We start from the raw sequence: 11,790 nt of genomic DNA, 5'->3' as shown, positions 1-11,790 counted from the left end.
AAAGTCTGAGGAGCCTGGCACTGCTTCAAGAGTCCCTGTGTGGTTTTCTCAAGCTACATACACACACACACACACACACACACACATACACACACACACACACACATACGGGCGCGTGTACTGTGGTGAAAGGTGGCACCGCTGGAACGGTTGGCACCAGCGCTGATACTGGCGGCGGTGGTGGTGGTGGAGGGGTCGGCGGTGTGCCCTGATGCCCGCCTGACAGCCATGGAGCTGAGCCCAGACCTCCCAGCCAGCAGCGGGCGAGACCAGCGCCACCCTGCTCTGATTAGGCGCTCCGAGGAGAGAGGAGGAGGAGAGGTGGCTATGGAGACGGCATACTGAGGAGCTGACATCACCCACTAATCACCAGGCCTGCTGCCTCACACTGGGGAGAGAGAGAGAGCGAGAGAGAGGAGAGAGAGACAGAGAGGAGACAGAGGAGAGAGAGAGAGAGAGAGAGAGAGAGAAAAAGAGAGAGAGGAGAGAGGAGAGAGAGACAGAGAGGAGACAGAGGAGAGAGAGAGAGAGAGAGAGAAGAGTTAAGAAAGGACAAACAGATAAGGGTTGAGAAGAGAAGAGAGGAAAGGAGGGTGAAGAGAGGGGAAGAGTAGCTGATAGGAGAGGAGGGGTGAGGACAGGGGGAGTATTAGAATAATGAGTCTGACCCTGTGCACTGCTCTGTGGCACTCAAGGGCTGGGGGTAGTTATGGAGGGGGCAGTAAGGTTGGTGCGAGGGGAGGGGGTAGTTATGGAGGGGGCAGTAAGGTTGGTGCGAGGGGAGGGGTAGTTATGGAGGGGGCAGTAAGGTTGGTGCGAGGGGTAGTTATGGAGAGGGCAGTAAGGTTGGTGCGAGGAGTGGGGGTAGTTATGGAGAGGGCCAGTAAGGTTGGTGTGAGGGGTGGGGGCCTGTCACAGCTGTCCCCCCTCTGCCCCAGACATACGAGGCGGAGGCCACTGGCCTCTGTCACATAAGCCAGCGTGAGTGCTTGTTTCTCTCTCATTATCCCCAAGAGTATAATGCAGAGCAGAGCAGAACACAAATTCCAGCCTGTATCTGTGTGACAGTGTTGCGTAGGTGAGGCTGTCTTCACATACCATGATGCAGCACAACATAAGGATCTGTGGTCCTTTTCAAATGCTGGGCCAGTAATCAAATGCCATATATGGCTGCATTGACAAAGGAGATACTATATCATTCTTCCTTCCTTTTCAGTATCATATTCATATGCTTTTATACTCTTCTTGTTGCTCTTGAGAAGGGGAGATTTTAGAAGCTTCAGGGAAGGGTCTTCTTATCAAGACTTGTCTTGGCGCTCTCTTTCTCTCCATCTATCTTACTAAAAAAATGAAAGGTGATTGTGGAAGTCATCCATTGAACTGATTACGATCCTCGGACACTGGTCAAACACTCCTCGGCTATCGAGCCCAACTCCCACCCACCCCCCAAATCACAACTCCCAACCCCCACCCACCCCCCAAATCCCAACTCCCAACCCCCAGATGTGTGCGCGCACACACACACACACACACACAAAACAAACACACACACACACACAGAAACAGCATGTTTCCTCCTCACCTCGCTTGGTCTTGGTCTTGGTCCCTCCCAGCCACGGAACCCTCCAGCTCCCTTTACTCCCCCAGATAGAGACAGGGCTGGCCAACCCAAGCAGCCTGCCTGCCCCACTGTTCCACATTTCCATAGGTGGCTTAGCCTCTCAGGTGTGTGTGTGTGTGTGTGTTGGGGGGGGGGGGGGGGTTAAGAAGGTCTATTTGTGTGTGTGTGTGGGTGAGTGAGTATGGGTATGTGGGTGTGCATGTGTGTGTCTTTGAGTTGTTTGTGTGTGGGTATGGGTGTGGTGTGTGTGAGTGGGCCTATGTGTGCTTGAAGGGAGAGACCGTGATGTGTGAGAGAGTGAGTGAGCCTGTGTGTGTAAGGCATAGAGAAAATGGTGTGTATGTGTGTGTTTGTGGGTGTGTATGTGTGTGTGTGGTCCCATCTCAAGTGCAACCACAGCGGCTGAGGCCTTCCTTTGAGGCGCCCTGGTGCTGGTGTGTTCCACCGGTGCTCAGTGTGCCAGCGTGGGGCTGACCGTGCCAGGCCTCCCCTCCCACAGACGCAGACGCACGCGCTCGGCCGCTCCGCTCCACTTTTTCACCGCCCGGAGCTGCCCCATGCTAAATATTTACACAAGCACGGCTGGAATGCCTGAGGTTTTATGGCTGTGTGTGTGTGTGTGTGTGTGTGTGTGTGTGTGTGTGTGTGTGTGTGTGTGTGTGTTAGCACACAGATAGCAATCGTGCTGTAATAGCTGAAGGTGTTTTTACTTATCTTTGCATTTTGCATAGACCATTTTCATCTGCTTCCATATTATATATATATATATATATATATATATATATATATATATATAAGCCCCCTTTTTATAAGCCTCAGTGGCCATTATTACTTACTATGATAACATAATATTTAATGTTTGAAATTCTCATATCTGATCATATGAATGCCATTAATGACAGGAGTGAAATTAACCTAAATGTCACAAGGACACACCCAGTATTCCTCAACTCATTTCAACTACCTCAGTCCTTGAAGGCATTCTGCTTCTGTTCAGTTTCGTTTCAGTTTTGAAATGACAATCAACGACCTGTATAATCATATCTCCCTAGATTTTTATTTTTTTATGAAACCGTGAGACGTCTTGGTTCTTTGTTCTCCATTTATGATGCAATGGAGTATTCCTTTTGTTACGTGTCGGCGTCTTGAGGATCTCCAAAAGCCATGCTGCCACTGTTGCAGCCGCCGCTGCTTATCTCCCTGAACCTTCTCTTCTGATACCACAGTACCAGGGTGCAAAGCAATTTGTTTCGTTATGAGATAATACCGGGGCCCTTTGCCGCCTTTCATCTCCTAACCACGAGCACCTGCTATCGCTCTGTCTGTGTGTGTTTGTGTGTGTGTGTGTGTGTGTTGCTCGACTCGTTGTGCGCCATCGACGAGGGGGGATGATTCTTCTGAGCCCTGTGATTGGCTTTTGTTGGCCTTTCTTATCTGACAGCTCTGTAGCCCTTTGTCTCACCTGACGTATCTTTGTACGTCTCCATGTCACAGTGTCCAAAAGGGGGTGAGATACCCGCAATCCCCCCCCTCCACACACACACACACACACTGGTTCGGTATTCTCTGGGTGTGGGTGGAGGGTGTGATTGTAGGGTGGGGGTGTATACGGAGGTCTGACCTGCTTTGGGGGACCCTGGAGACCCCGACCCACATACAGGCAGGCGTGTCCAGAGCGAGCGCCTGTCAGCTCCTGTCTTCTGGCTCCAGCTCAGGTGTGGCCTGGGTCAAAGGGTCTGAGGCCTCCAGGCAACACTGTGTATGTGTGCATGCATGGAAATATACTTTTATATACAGTATGTACTTGTGTGCATGTGTGAGAGATATGTGACTTTTGTTTTAACATGTTTGTATAAATCCATTTTGGTGATTGTGTTGCATATATGTGTATGTACTGTATGTATTTATAAACTATGTATGTGTTTGTGTGTGAATTTGAGTGGGAGCTTAATGGTGCATGTTTACATGCAGTGACAGTGAGCATTTCCCGCCGAAGGCGTCTGAGGCCCCCCCCCCCCCCCCCGCCTCCCTGGCTGGCTGATTCCACCAGGTCCTACAATTTACAGCCCTGCCTGACACATTCCGTGCCACATCAGAAAACACTCCTAACTCACATGCTTTGCGTGGGTCGCACCCCTGACATTAACACCATCAATCCAGCCAACCTCCCTGAGAAAGTCAGATGTAAATCTTAACTGTGTGTGTGTGTCTCTCTGTCTCTCTTTCTCTTTCTTTCTCCGTTAACATATCTGTTTTCTGCCACGCTTGAACTTGTTTAGTTCTCTGCGCATTACAGTCAAGTTGATGTTGTGAAAGGCTGTGGCAGAGTAGTGGCGGGTAGCGCCCTGCAGCGATGCCCGGAGCGCTCAAACATTAACTCGGGACAGTAAAATCAAACATCAAATATTTTTTATGGTTTATCTGGAGATCCTAATCCGGCTCTGGAAGCGGGAGCCAAATGCTCATATAATGCTCTTAAACAAATTAATCAGAAGGAAACAAAAGCGCTTTTGTTGCACGGCTCGTGTGAACACTCCCAGGCTTGAAGGAATCTGTAACGTGCATCCGTTAACGCTAATGCTACTGATGCTGATAACCTGGCCGTTTCCTCTTTTCAGCCAGCCATCTCTTGTGTTGTGATGTGCTGTGTGGTAGAGCTGTAATCGGGCCTTAAAAGTTAGGCCCGACAAGGCCCGAGCCTGACAGAAATCAGCCCGAGCCGAGACTGACAGCTTTTTAGGGCTGTAACGATACACCAACCTCACGATTCGGTTTGTATCACGATTTTTGACCCACGGTTCGATACGAATCTCGATTTTTCTTTCTTTTTTTTGGGGGGGGAGGCTAGACATTTTATTAAATAACATTTTAATAGCCTCCCTATAGAACACCAGAGGATTACAATATAATATATCTATTATTTTATATCCTGATATAAAAATATTTTTCTGAATGACTGATATTTATGACGGCACACTTTATGCAGATTAGCCTATAGCCTAGGCCTGCTATTTTTTATTACAACTCTACCTCTTTAATTCAGCTGTCTGGTTGAAGCCTGGAAATATTGTAAACAAAGTAGCATAGTTGGCTAGCTTAGCCTATCGTAGTCTACTGATTGGACTGTTCAGTTTTCCCATGTGTGTTTAAGTTTCAAGGTAATACTTGTTCTCCTTGGGACAGACCCTTTTGGGAAATGTTGGTATTGAGATGATCAGTCAACTTCAATGCAAGAGTTTTAAACAAATATGTGCAGCATGCTAATGATGCTAAGCGGATTTAATAGTAATTTAGCTAGTCATCTTCTATGCATCCTTGCTTTCACGATTGTGAATGTTTTATTTAAATCGCGCGTGTTCATTGAGCAGGAGAGGGAGGGAGAGGGAGAGGGAGGCAGAGGGAGGGAGCGTGAGAGAGAGTGGGGCAAGGAGAGGGTGTTTACTTCTATACTGTTTGGTAAAGTTGCACACATAGTCTACAATGAAAGCAAGGAGAGGTATGAAATTATTATTTATTTATTTGTTTGTTTTTGGACAACGTAGGCTACCGATAAGTAAAGCGGGAGATGTGGGTTGCTTTTGCGGCCGCGTAAGATGCAAAGCACTGCATGAAACACTAAAAAGGTGTGTCGCGATTCTTCCTTTTCATACCGCCACGCGGTATCGTTGATATGAATTAGGGGTGGGCATATCGATCCAAATATCGATAGTATCAATACCAACATTGGTATTGGTATCGGATCGATACCAGCGTGATGGGATCGATACTGTAATTTCTGTTCACTTCTAATCTAATCTAATTCTAATCTCTCAATTTGTTCAAAATGCATTGTTCCTGTTTCACCAAGGGCTAGCCTACAGTCATGCAAACACCATTTCTTTCACATATTGCATGCCCGCTTTGCAATGTTTCGTTGCTGAAATCTTTGTAAATTATTAACAGTGGAAATCCTAAAATCGTGGTCATGGAAATGTATTCAAATTTAGCATGTTTTATTCACGTCATAAATCATGACACACTGTTCTCCCCTACATAAAAGTATATAAACGGCTTTTAGTTACAAATATCAGTATTGGTATCGGTATCGGCAATACTGGCCCTATATTTAATTGGTATCGGATCGAAACCAAATTTTACAGTATCGCACACCACTAATATGAATGTCGCGATTTCGGTTTCGAATTGTATATCGTTACAGCCCTACAGCTTTTTAAAAGCCCCAACCTGTTTACAGCCCGACATTATTCAAATGTCCGCATGCACGCAGCTCTTTTGCCTTTTGTCAAGAATGAGTCATTTATAAATTTTTTAACATAATTTATTCATGACTAACTTAAGCTGGGCCACCAGATAGTTGGAACAAAGAAATAAAATAGCCTAAGTCCTCTGTAACATCATAACATCTCAGCACTCTGAAGTTTGCAGGAACCCTCCCATAAGCAGCCCCGGCATTAAAGGTTGTATCAGCGATAGCGGGGATACGTCACTTCTATTGATGTTCAAACAAAACAGAGAGCTAGTTCACTACTCCCTCCCCCTCCCTCCCGTGCAATTAAAACTCTCCTAAACGCGCATCTCGTCGGTTATTGGTTGAAATACTTTATTTTGCCTGGTGGGTTGCCAACCCTTGTTGGTAGCAGTTGTTTTTGTGTACAGATCTCAGAGCCTAGGCTGCCTACAGAGACGCAGTTTTTTGACGGCCTGCTTATAGGACAGACAGCTAGCGGATCGTGGACGAATATGATCATTTATGTTTGGGCCTTTTTTGGGCCTGAAATCGCTGATACAACCTTAAATTAGTTCTTGCGCCAGCTCTTCAAACCCCTCGCCATTTACGATATTAAAAGGCCTAATGTCTTTACAGCGAAAGCTGTAAGAGTTCTCCGTTACCGTTTGTTTCACCTTTGCAGGGTTGGGTTTTGTTGCTGTAACAAACAATGTTATTGTAGGTTGATCCTGGGCACTGGCAGGTGTGGACAAGCTTTGATCAACATGCCTTATCAGCATGCCTTATCAGCATGCCTTATCTCTGTCGTTCTGCAGAATGTTTTTCATCCTTTCACATAGGCTAACCCACTCCAGCTCATTATTCTCATTATGCACATGACAAAACTTTTCCACACCTCACACTTTGCTTTCTTTGCCGGTGCAACTAAAACGTAATCGTCAGAGGCCAGCCTCCGTTTCACCTCCTCAGCATCCATTTTTGCATCTTTCTCGCAGCTAATCGAAATGCATCACCTGACCACTCATTTAGCCTACCGGCCCGAGCCCGTGTGAAATGCTAGAAATTAAGCCCGAACCCGACCGAACCCATCGGGTCCCATCAGGTTCGGGCAAACATCTTCTACTGTGTGCCCCCACAGGAGCAGAGGCGCTGTCGCGCTACGGCGAGGAGTTCCTGGCGGCCGTGGAGCGCATCCTGGGCGAGTGCGGTCAGCGCCGGGAGCGGGCGGCCGGGCGGCTGCAGGACCTGAGGCTGGAGCAGGAGCAGGCCCTGGAGCTGCTGAGCGGCCTGAGTCTGGAGAGGCAGGAGAGGAGGGCCCGGAGGCAGGCCGGGGGCTCCCAGGGGCCCAGGAGGGGGTCCGAATGGCCGGCGAGGGGTCTCGATGGATCTGGGAGAGGGTCCGAGGGGCCAGGGCGGAGTGGGGATGCAGGAAGGAGGGGTTCTGGGGAGCAGGAGAGGGGTCAGACACCAAAGGGGAGGATTCTTGGGGAACAAGAGTGTGTTGTGGAGGGTCAAGAGGGGAGCTTAGAACAACATGTGGGTCTAGGACTCCCATCCAGAATGTTGGAACAACAGGAGACCAGCGTAGAACAGCAAGAGAACTGCAGCTTAGAACAACAAGACAGCAGTTCAGAGAAGCATGGGGGGACACCTGTGCCTGTCCAGTCCTCCACGTCCGACAGACAAGAGCGGGCGCGTTCCGTCGGACGCAGGGGCAGTGCAGGGTCAGATAAAGTAGTCAGTGGCAGGCAGCCCGCTTCACTGACCGCCAGCGCCAAGCAGAGGGCTCTGAAGAAAGCCCTGTCCATGGACATGACAGCAGACACGGGCCCCCAGCGCTCTCCCGCGCAGCCCACCGGGGTCATCCAGAGGCCAGCCAGGAGCGCGCCGCGCAAGCTCCCCCCCATGGAGCTCTCAGGCAGGCCAGAGTGGCAGAGCTAGCGCTGGGGCTAATGCTAGACCGCCGAGTCATCTGGAGAGAGAGAGAGAGAGAGCTGCAGGGGGTAGTGAGGCAACCCAGAGAACTGGGGCGAGAAAGAGAGAGGGAGAGAAGGAGAGAGCGTGAAGGGGAGAGAGACTTCTGGGTTAATGCAGTGACTAGAAAACACTCTCAGCACAGGCTGAGCAGACAGTGAGAGAGAGAGATGGAGAGAGAGGTGGATGTAGAGAGAGAGAGAGAGAGAGAGAGAGAGAGAGAGAGAGAGAGAGAGAGGTGGATGTAGAAAGAGAGAGAGAGAGAGAGAGAGGAGCTGGAGAAAATGAAAAGCACTTAGGGAGGGCATGTTTTTTCGGTGTCAAGCAAAGTCCACGTCTGCTTTCATCAGCTTCCATAGCTCCAACGGTGCATTCACTACGAGAGCGGACGGCTGAAGGGAATCTGAGGACCAGAGAGGGCTTTTTGGGGTACATGGTAGTGTGGGGGTGGTGGTGGAGCGTGTGTGTGTGTGTGTGGAGGGGAGGGTAATGTAGGCACCTGTCCCTGGGTTTTACTGCCTCTCCTCAGACCCCAGGTGCCACATTTTTAACAGTTTAGTTCTGGCAGTCAGGGCTGTCAAGAGAATCCACTGGCAAAACTCACATTTTTATAGGTTTCTAAAGTGTGTGCTGTGCTGTGTATGTGTGTGTGCTATGTGTGTGTGTGTGTTTTGACTGATTAAATTGCCCTTTTAATGGAAAAATGACAAAAAAAAGTGTAGCTCTAAGTGCTGTAGCTTTTGTGTGTTTTTCTTAGTCTGACATTTTAAAGTGGGGTCAAGAGAATCTTTATATTTTGCAATTAAAGAGGAAATGTGTGTGTGTGTGGGGTGTGAGTCTGTGTCACGGTGGGTAAACCTGTCAGAAATGTGCCCTTGACTTATGACCTGAACCTGAGACTCAAGTATGTGGCCCTCACCAGACTGCCAATCAAAAGGCTGGAAATGTACTAATACATTTGCTGTGTCCTTCAATGTAAATGCAAATATTGCTCAATCATCCAGTCTGATTCTTTTATGTGACCATAAAGGTTCAGGTTCATCAGGGCATGTAGTACATGGATAAACAGCATTCCCTCCTATGAGAAGTTGTGTTGTCTCTGATGAGTGATTGGTTGCTGAGTGATTGGAGGTGCATGTCTGGTGAGGTGTGATCCTGTGTGGCGCCCTGCAGAGTGTTGTGTGGTGGATGTGGCAGATACGTGCGCTGTGCTGGGCTTTGTTGTGCGGGGCGGTGTAGGGTGGTGCTGTCGGGCGGTGCTGTCGGGCGGTGCGGCAGCCCCATCTGTGCCAGCGCTGGTTTTGAGTGACACAGCAGGTGGGAGCTCATCCTTCCCTTGCTGTTTTCAGGTGAGCCAGCTGGATCCCCCCGGCAGAACATCGCTCTTTCCTCCTCTTCTTCCTCCTGTTCCCCTTCTGTACCCCCTCTCTCTTCCTCATCCTGACCCCCCCCCCCCCCCCCCATCTGCTCTCCTCAGCTCTCCCTCTTCCTTTTCTCATCCTGCTGCTTCTGTGGGTCTCCTCCTCTAACCCCCCAGCAGCACCACAACTCACAACCCCCCCACTCGCCTCATGCTGTCAAGACAAAAGTAGTCGTGGGAGGCATTAGTCACCCGGCTGCGTTTGTCTTCCTGGCGGTCTGGGTGGCAAAAACAAAAGGGTGAAAGAGAAGGGAGGAGGAGGGAGGGAAAGAAGAGATGAGATAAGACGGCAAAAGTGAAAGGGCGACTCAAGTCGTTCTCTCTCAGCCCGTGGCACACTCTGAGCTTTGGAAAGAAAAAGAGAAAGCTTTTATTTTCTCCTTAAGTCTGATCTTCCCTCATGAATAATGCAGAAGAGTTTCACCCATTCTCCATCCTTGTCCTCTATTGCACATCATCTCTCTCTCCCTCTCTCTCTCTCTCTCTCTCTCTCTCTCTCTCTCTCTCCCTCTGTTATTTTTCATGCTTTTCCCCCTCGCCTGTCTTGTAGTGCCATGTCCTGTAAATAAACACAAATGCCTCGACCGAAGCCATTTCTTCCGCGACAGATAACTTGATTTAGGCAGTTTTGTGTGTTTTTTTTTGTTTGTTTTTTTAAACGCTCGCAGAAATGCTCTGACAAATCTGTTTCTGGAAAGAGAATGCCTGAGGAGGGTGGGGAGAGAGAGAGGGAGAGAAAGAGAGGGAGAGAGAGAGAGAGAGAGAGAGAAAGTAATCATTTAATGACCTATCCAAGTGGCACGTCAGAAAGGCGATTTAAGGATGCAGCTGCTGGGGAAAGGCAATTTCTTCTAATCCTTTCACTCTTTTTTTTGAAAGAAGGGACACGTTTTTCCTACTTAAATATCCCTCTAGACAGCGCATTGTTTTAAACTCAATTTAAGGACAGTTTGGCTCACCTCTACCCATAGAGTACGTTGTTCCAGAACCCATAATGACAAAGAATATCGCCAGAATGTCCCAATGGAAATGACTCACACGAAAACAAATTTAGATTTTTGTAATAGTCAGATATTATGCATGCTGCAGCATCTGGAAACATTATAGGTGTAAAGCTTCCTGTCTGAACATTTTCAGTCTGACAGATGCACCTTTCCGATGCGAATACAATGACTTGAAACACAAATTTGTCTTTGGAATCCTGCATTATTGTCAGTATTGTCTATTCTTTGTCGTCTGTCTATTGTAGTTGAGCGCATTATAGACCCTGTGTCATATTTCAGCGTTGGTGTAGTCTTGCAGCCTGCTCCCACACACACAGATGCGATTTCACACAGGGTTCGTGAGGGATTTGTTTTTTAAATAAGCATAAAGTGAGCCGAGCACATTGCCTTTATTGAGGTCAGTCCGGCTGGCTCAGTCAGCGGTCGATTTGCACCTAAATGTAGTCAATGGCAGCAGATACCCTAAGCGGCTTGGCAGTTGATAATATACTCAGGGAGTGAGGGAGAGATGGAAATAGAGAGAGAGAGAGAGAGATGGAGACGGAGAATGAAAGGCGTTAGAGTGGATACCACTGGGAGCAAGGGATTGTGGGTCCCAGAGAGCTGTGTGGCAGGTGACATCAGCCGGTAGAAAGTGCCAAAGCCAGGCTGGGGCTGGTTTTTATGGTGTGATGGCTCAGGGGAGAAGAGGAGGGAGGGAGGAACAGAGCTCAAACTGGCTACGAGTGCTAAATTAAAGCGCCAACGAGAGACGGTGAAGGTAGACTAGACGTAGAGAAAGCAAGAGCAGCAGGAAAAGTGACCCCGGGCGACACGGCCGAGGTAGGGAGCGAGAGAGAGAGAGAGAGAGAGAGAGAGAAAGAAAAAGCCACCCCAAAGGCTGGAGGAGGAGGGAGGAGTAGGTGGTTCTGGGTGGTGGTGGTGGTGTTCCTGGATGGGGGAGATGAGGACACCACCCTGCAATAGCGTGCTGCTGTGGCCCTTAGCATCTCTCTCAGCTCTCACTCAGCTTGGCTCACATCAGGCTCCTGTCCTCCTGAAAGTCCCTCGTCACGCTCCAGACAGGCTCTCATCGTGGTGGAAAGCCACATACGTACAGGCACACACACACCCACACACACACACACATACACACACACACATCCAGGGATATTTTCACGGCCATTAACCCCCTTAGCACTTACACACTATTCCTCCACCAGGTAATTAGCCAATCACATGGTCCCTTTATCCTGGAGGGTTTATTCTGCTCATTTAATAGATATGTGTGTGTGTGCGCATGTATTTTGTTTGACTGATTTTTTTTTTCTTTCCTGTATTAGTCCAGTTTTTTTAATGAGGGAGCTCCGACTGGAATGCAGAGCAGAAATCCTAGCCTTGAGGTATGCTCTACTCAGATGAAGCCTGTTTCTCAGAAGCCCAGTATAGCATTGCGATAGGCTGTGCTGCCTATTTGTGCAGCATTTAGATGTGTGTGCTCGTCTTAAATGTACACATAAAGACCTCACTCTCTTGAGTCTATTTTTTCTCCCCACGTATCTGT

The 11,790-nt window shown here is 48.6% G+C and overlaps 1 protein-coding gene across 3 annotated transcripts in view; it reads left to right on the top strand.

The window, feature by feature from the left end:
* LOC121716036 overlaps window positions 1–8,907 on the top strand; it is a 56,429-nt gene extending 47,522 nt beyond the window's left edge. For all 3 annotated transcript variants that reach the window (XM_042102172.1, XM_042102173.1, XM_042102171.1), the window contains one exon: window positions 6,988–8,907. In XM_042102172.1, the coding sequence (XP_041958106.1) occupies window positions 6,988–7,790 (803 nt within the window). In that variant the 3' untranslated portion in view covers window positions 7,791–8,907. The remainder of the gene's footprint in view (window positions 1–6,987) is intronic.
* The last annotated feature ends 2,883 nt before the right edge of the window (window positions 8,908–11,790 follow it).

This window comes from Alosa sapidissima, chromosome 8 (assembly GCF_018492685.1).
Source record: "Alosa sapidissima isolate fAloSap1 chromosome 8, fAloSap1.pri, whole genome shotgun sequence".
Taxonomy (NCBI): domain Eukaryota; kingdom Metazoa; phylum Chordata; class Actinopteri; order Clupeiformes; family Clupeidae; genus Alosa; species Alosa sapidissima.
The sequence above is the reverse complement of the archived record's forward strand: the minus strand, read 5'-3'. Positions and strand labels throughout refer to the sequence as shown.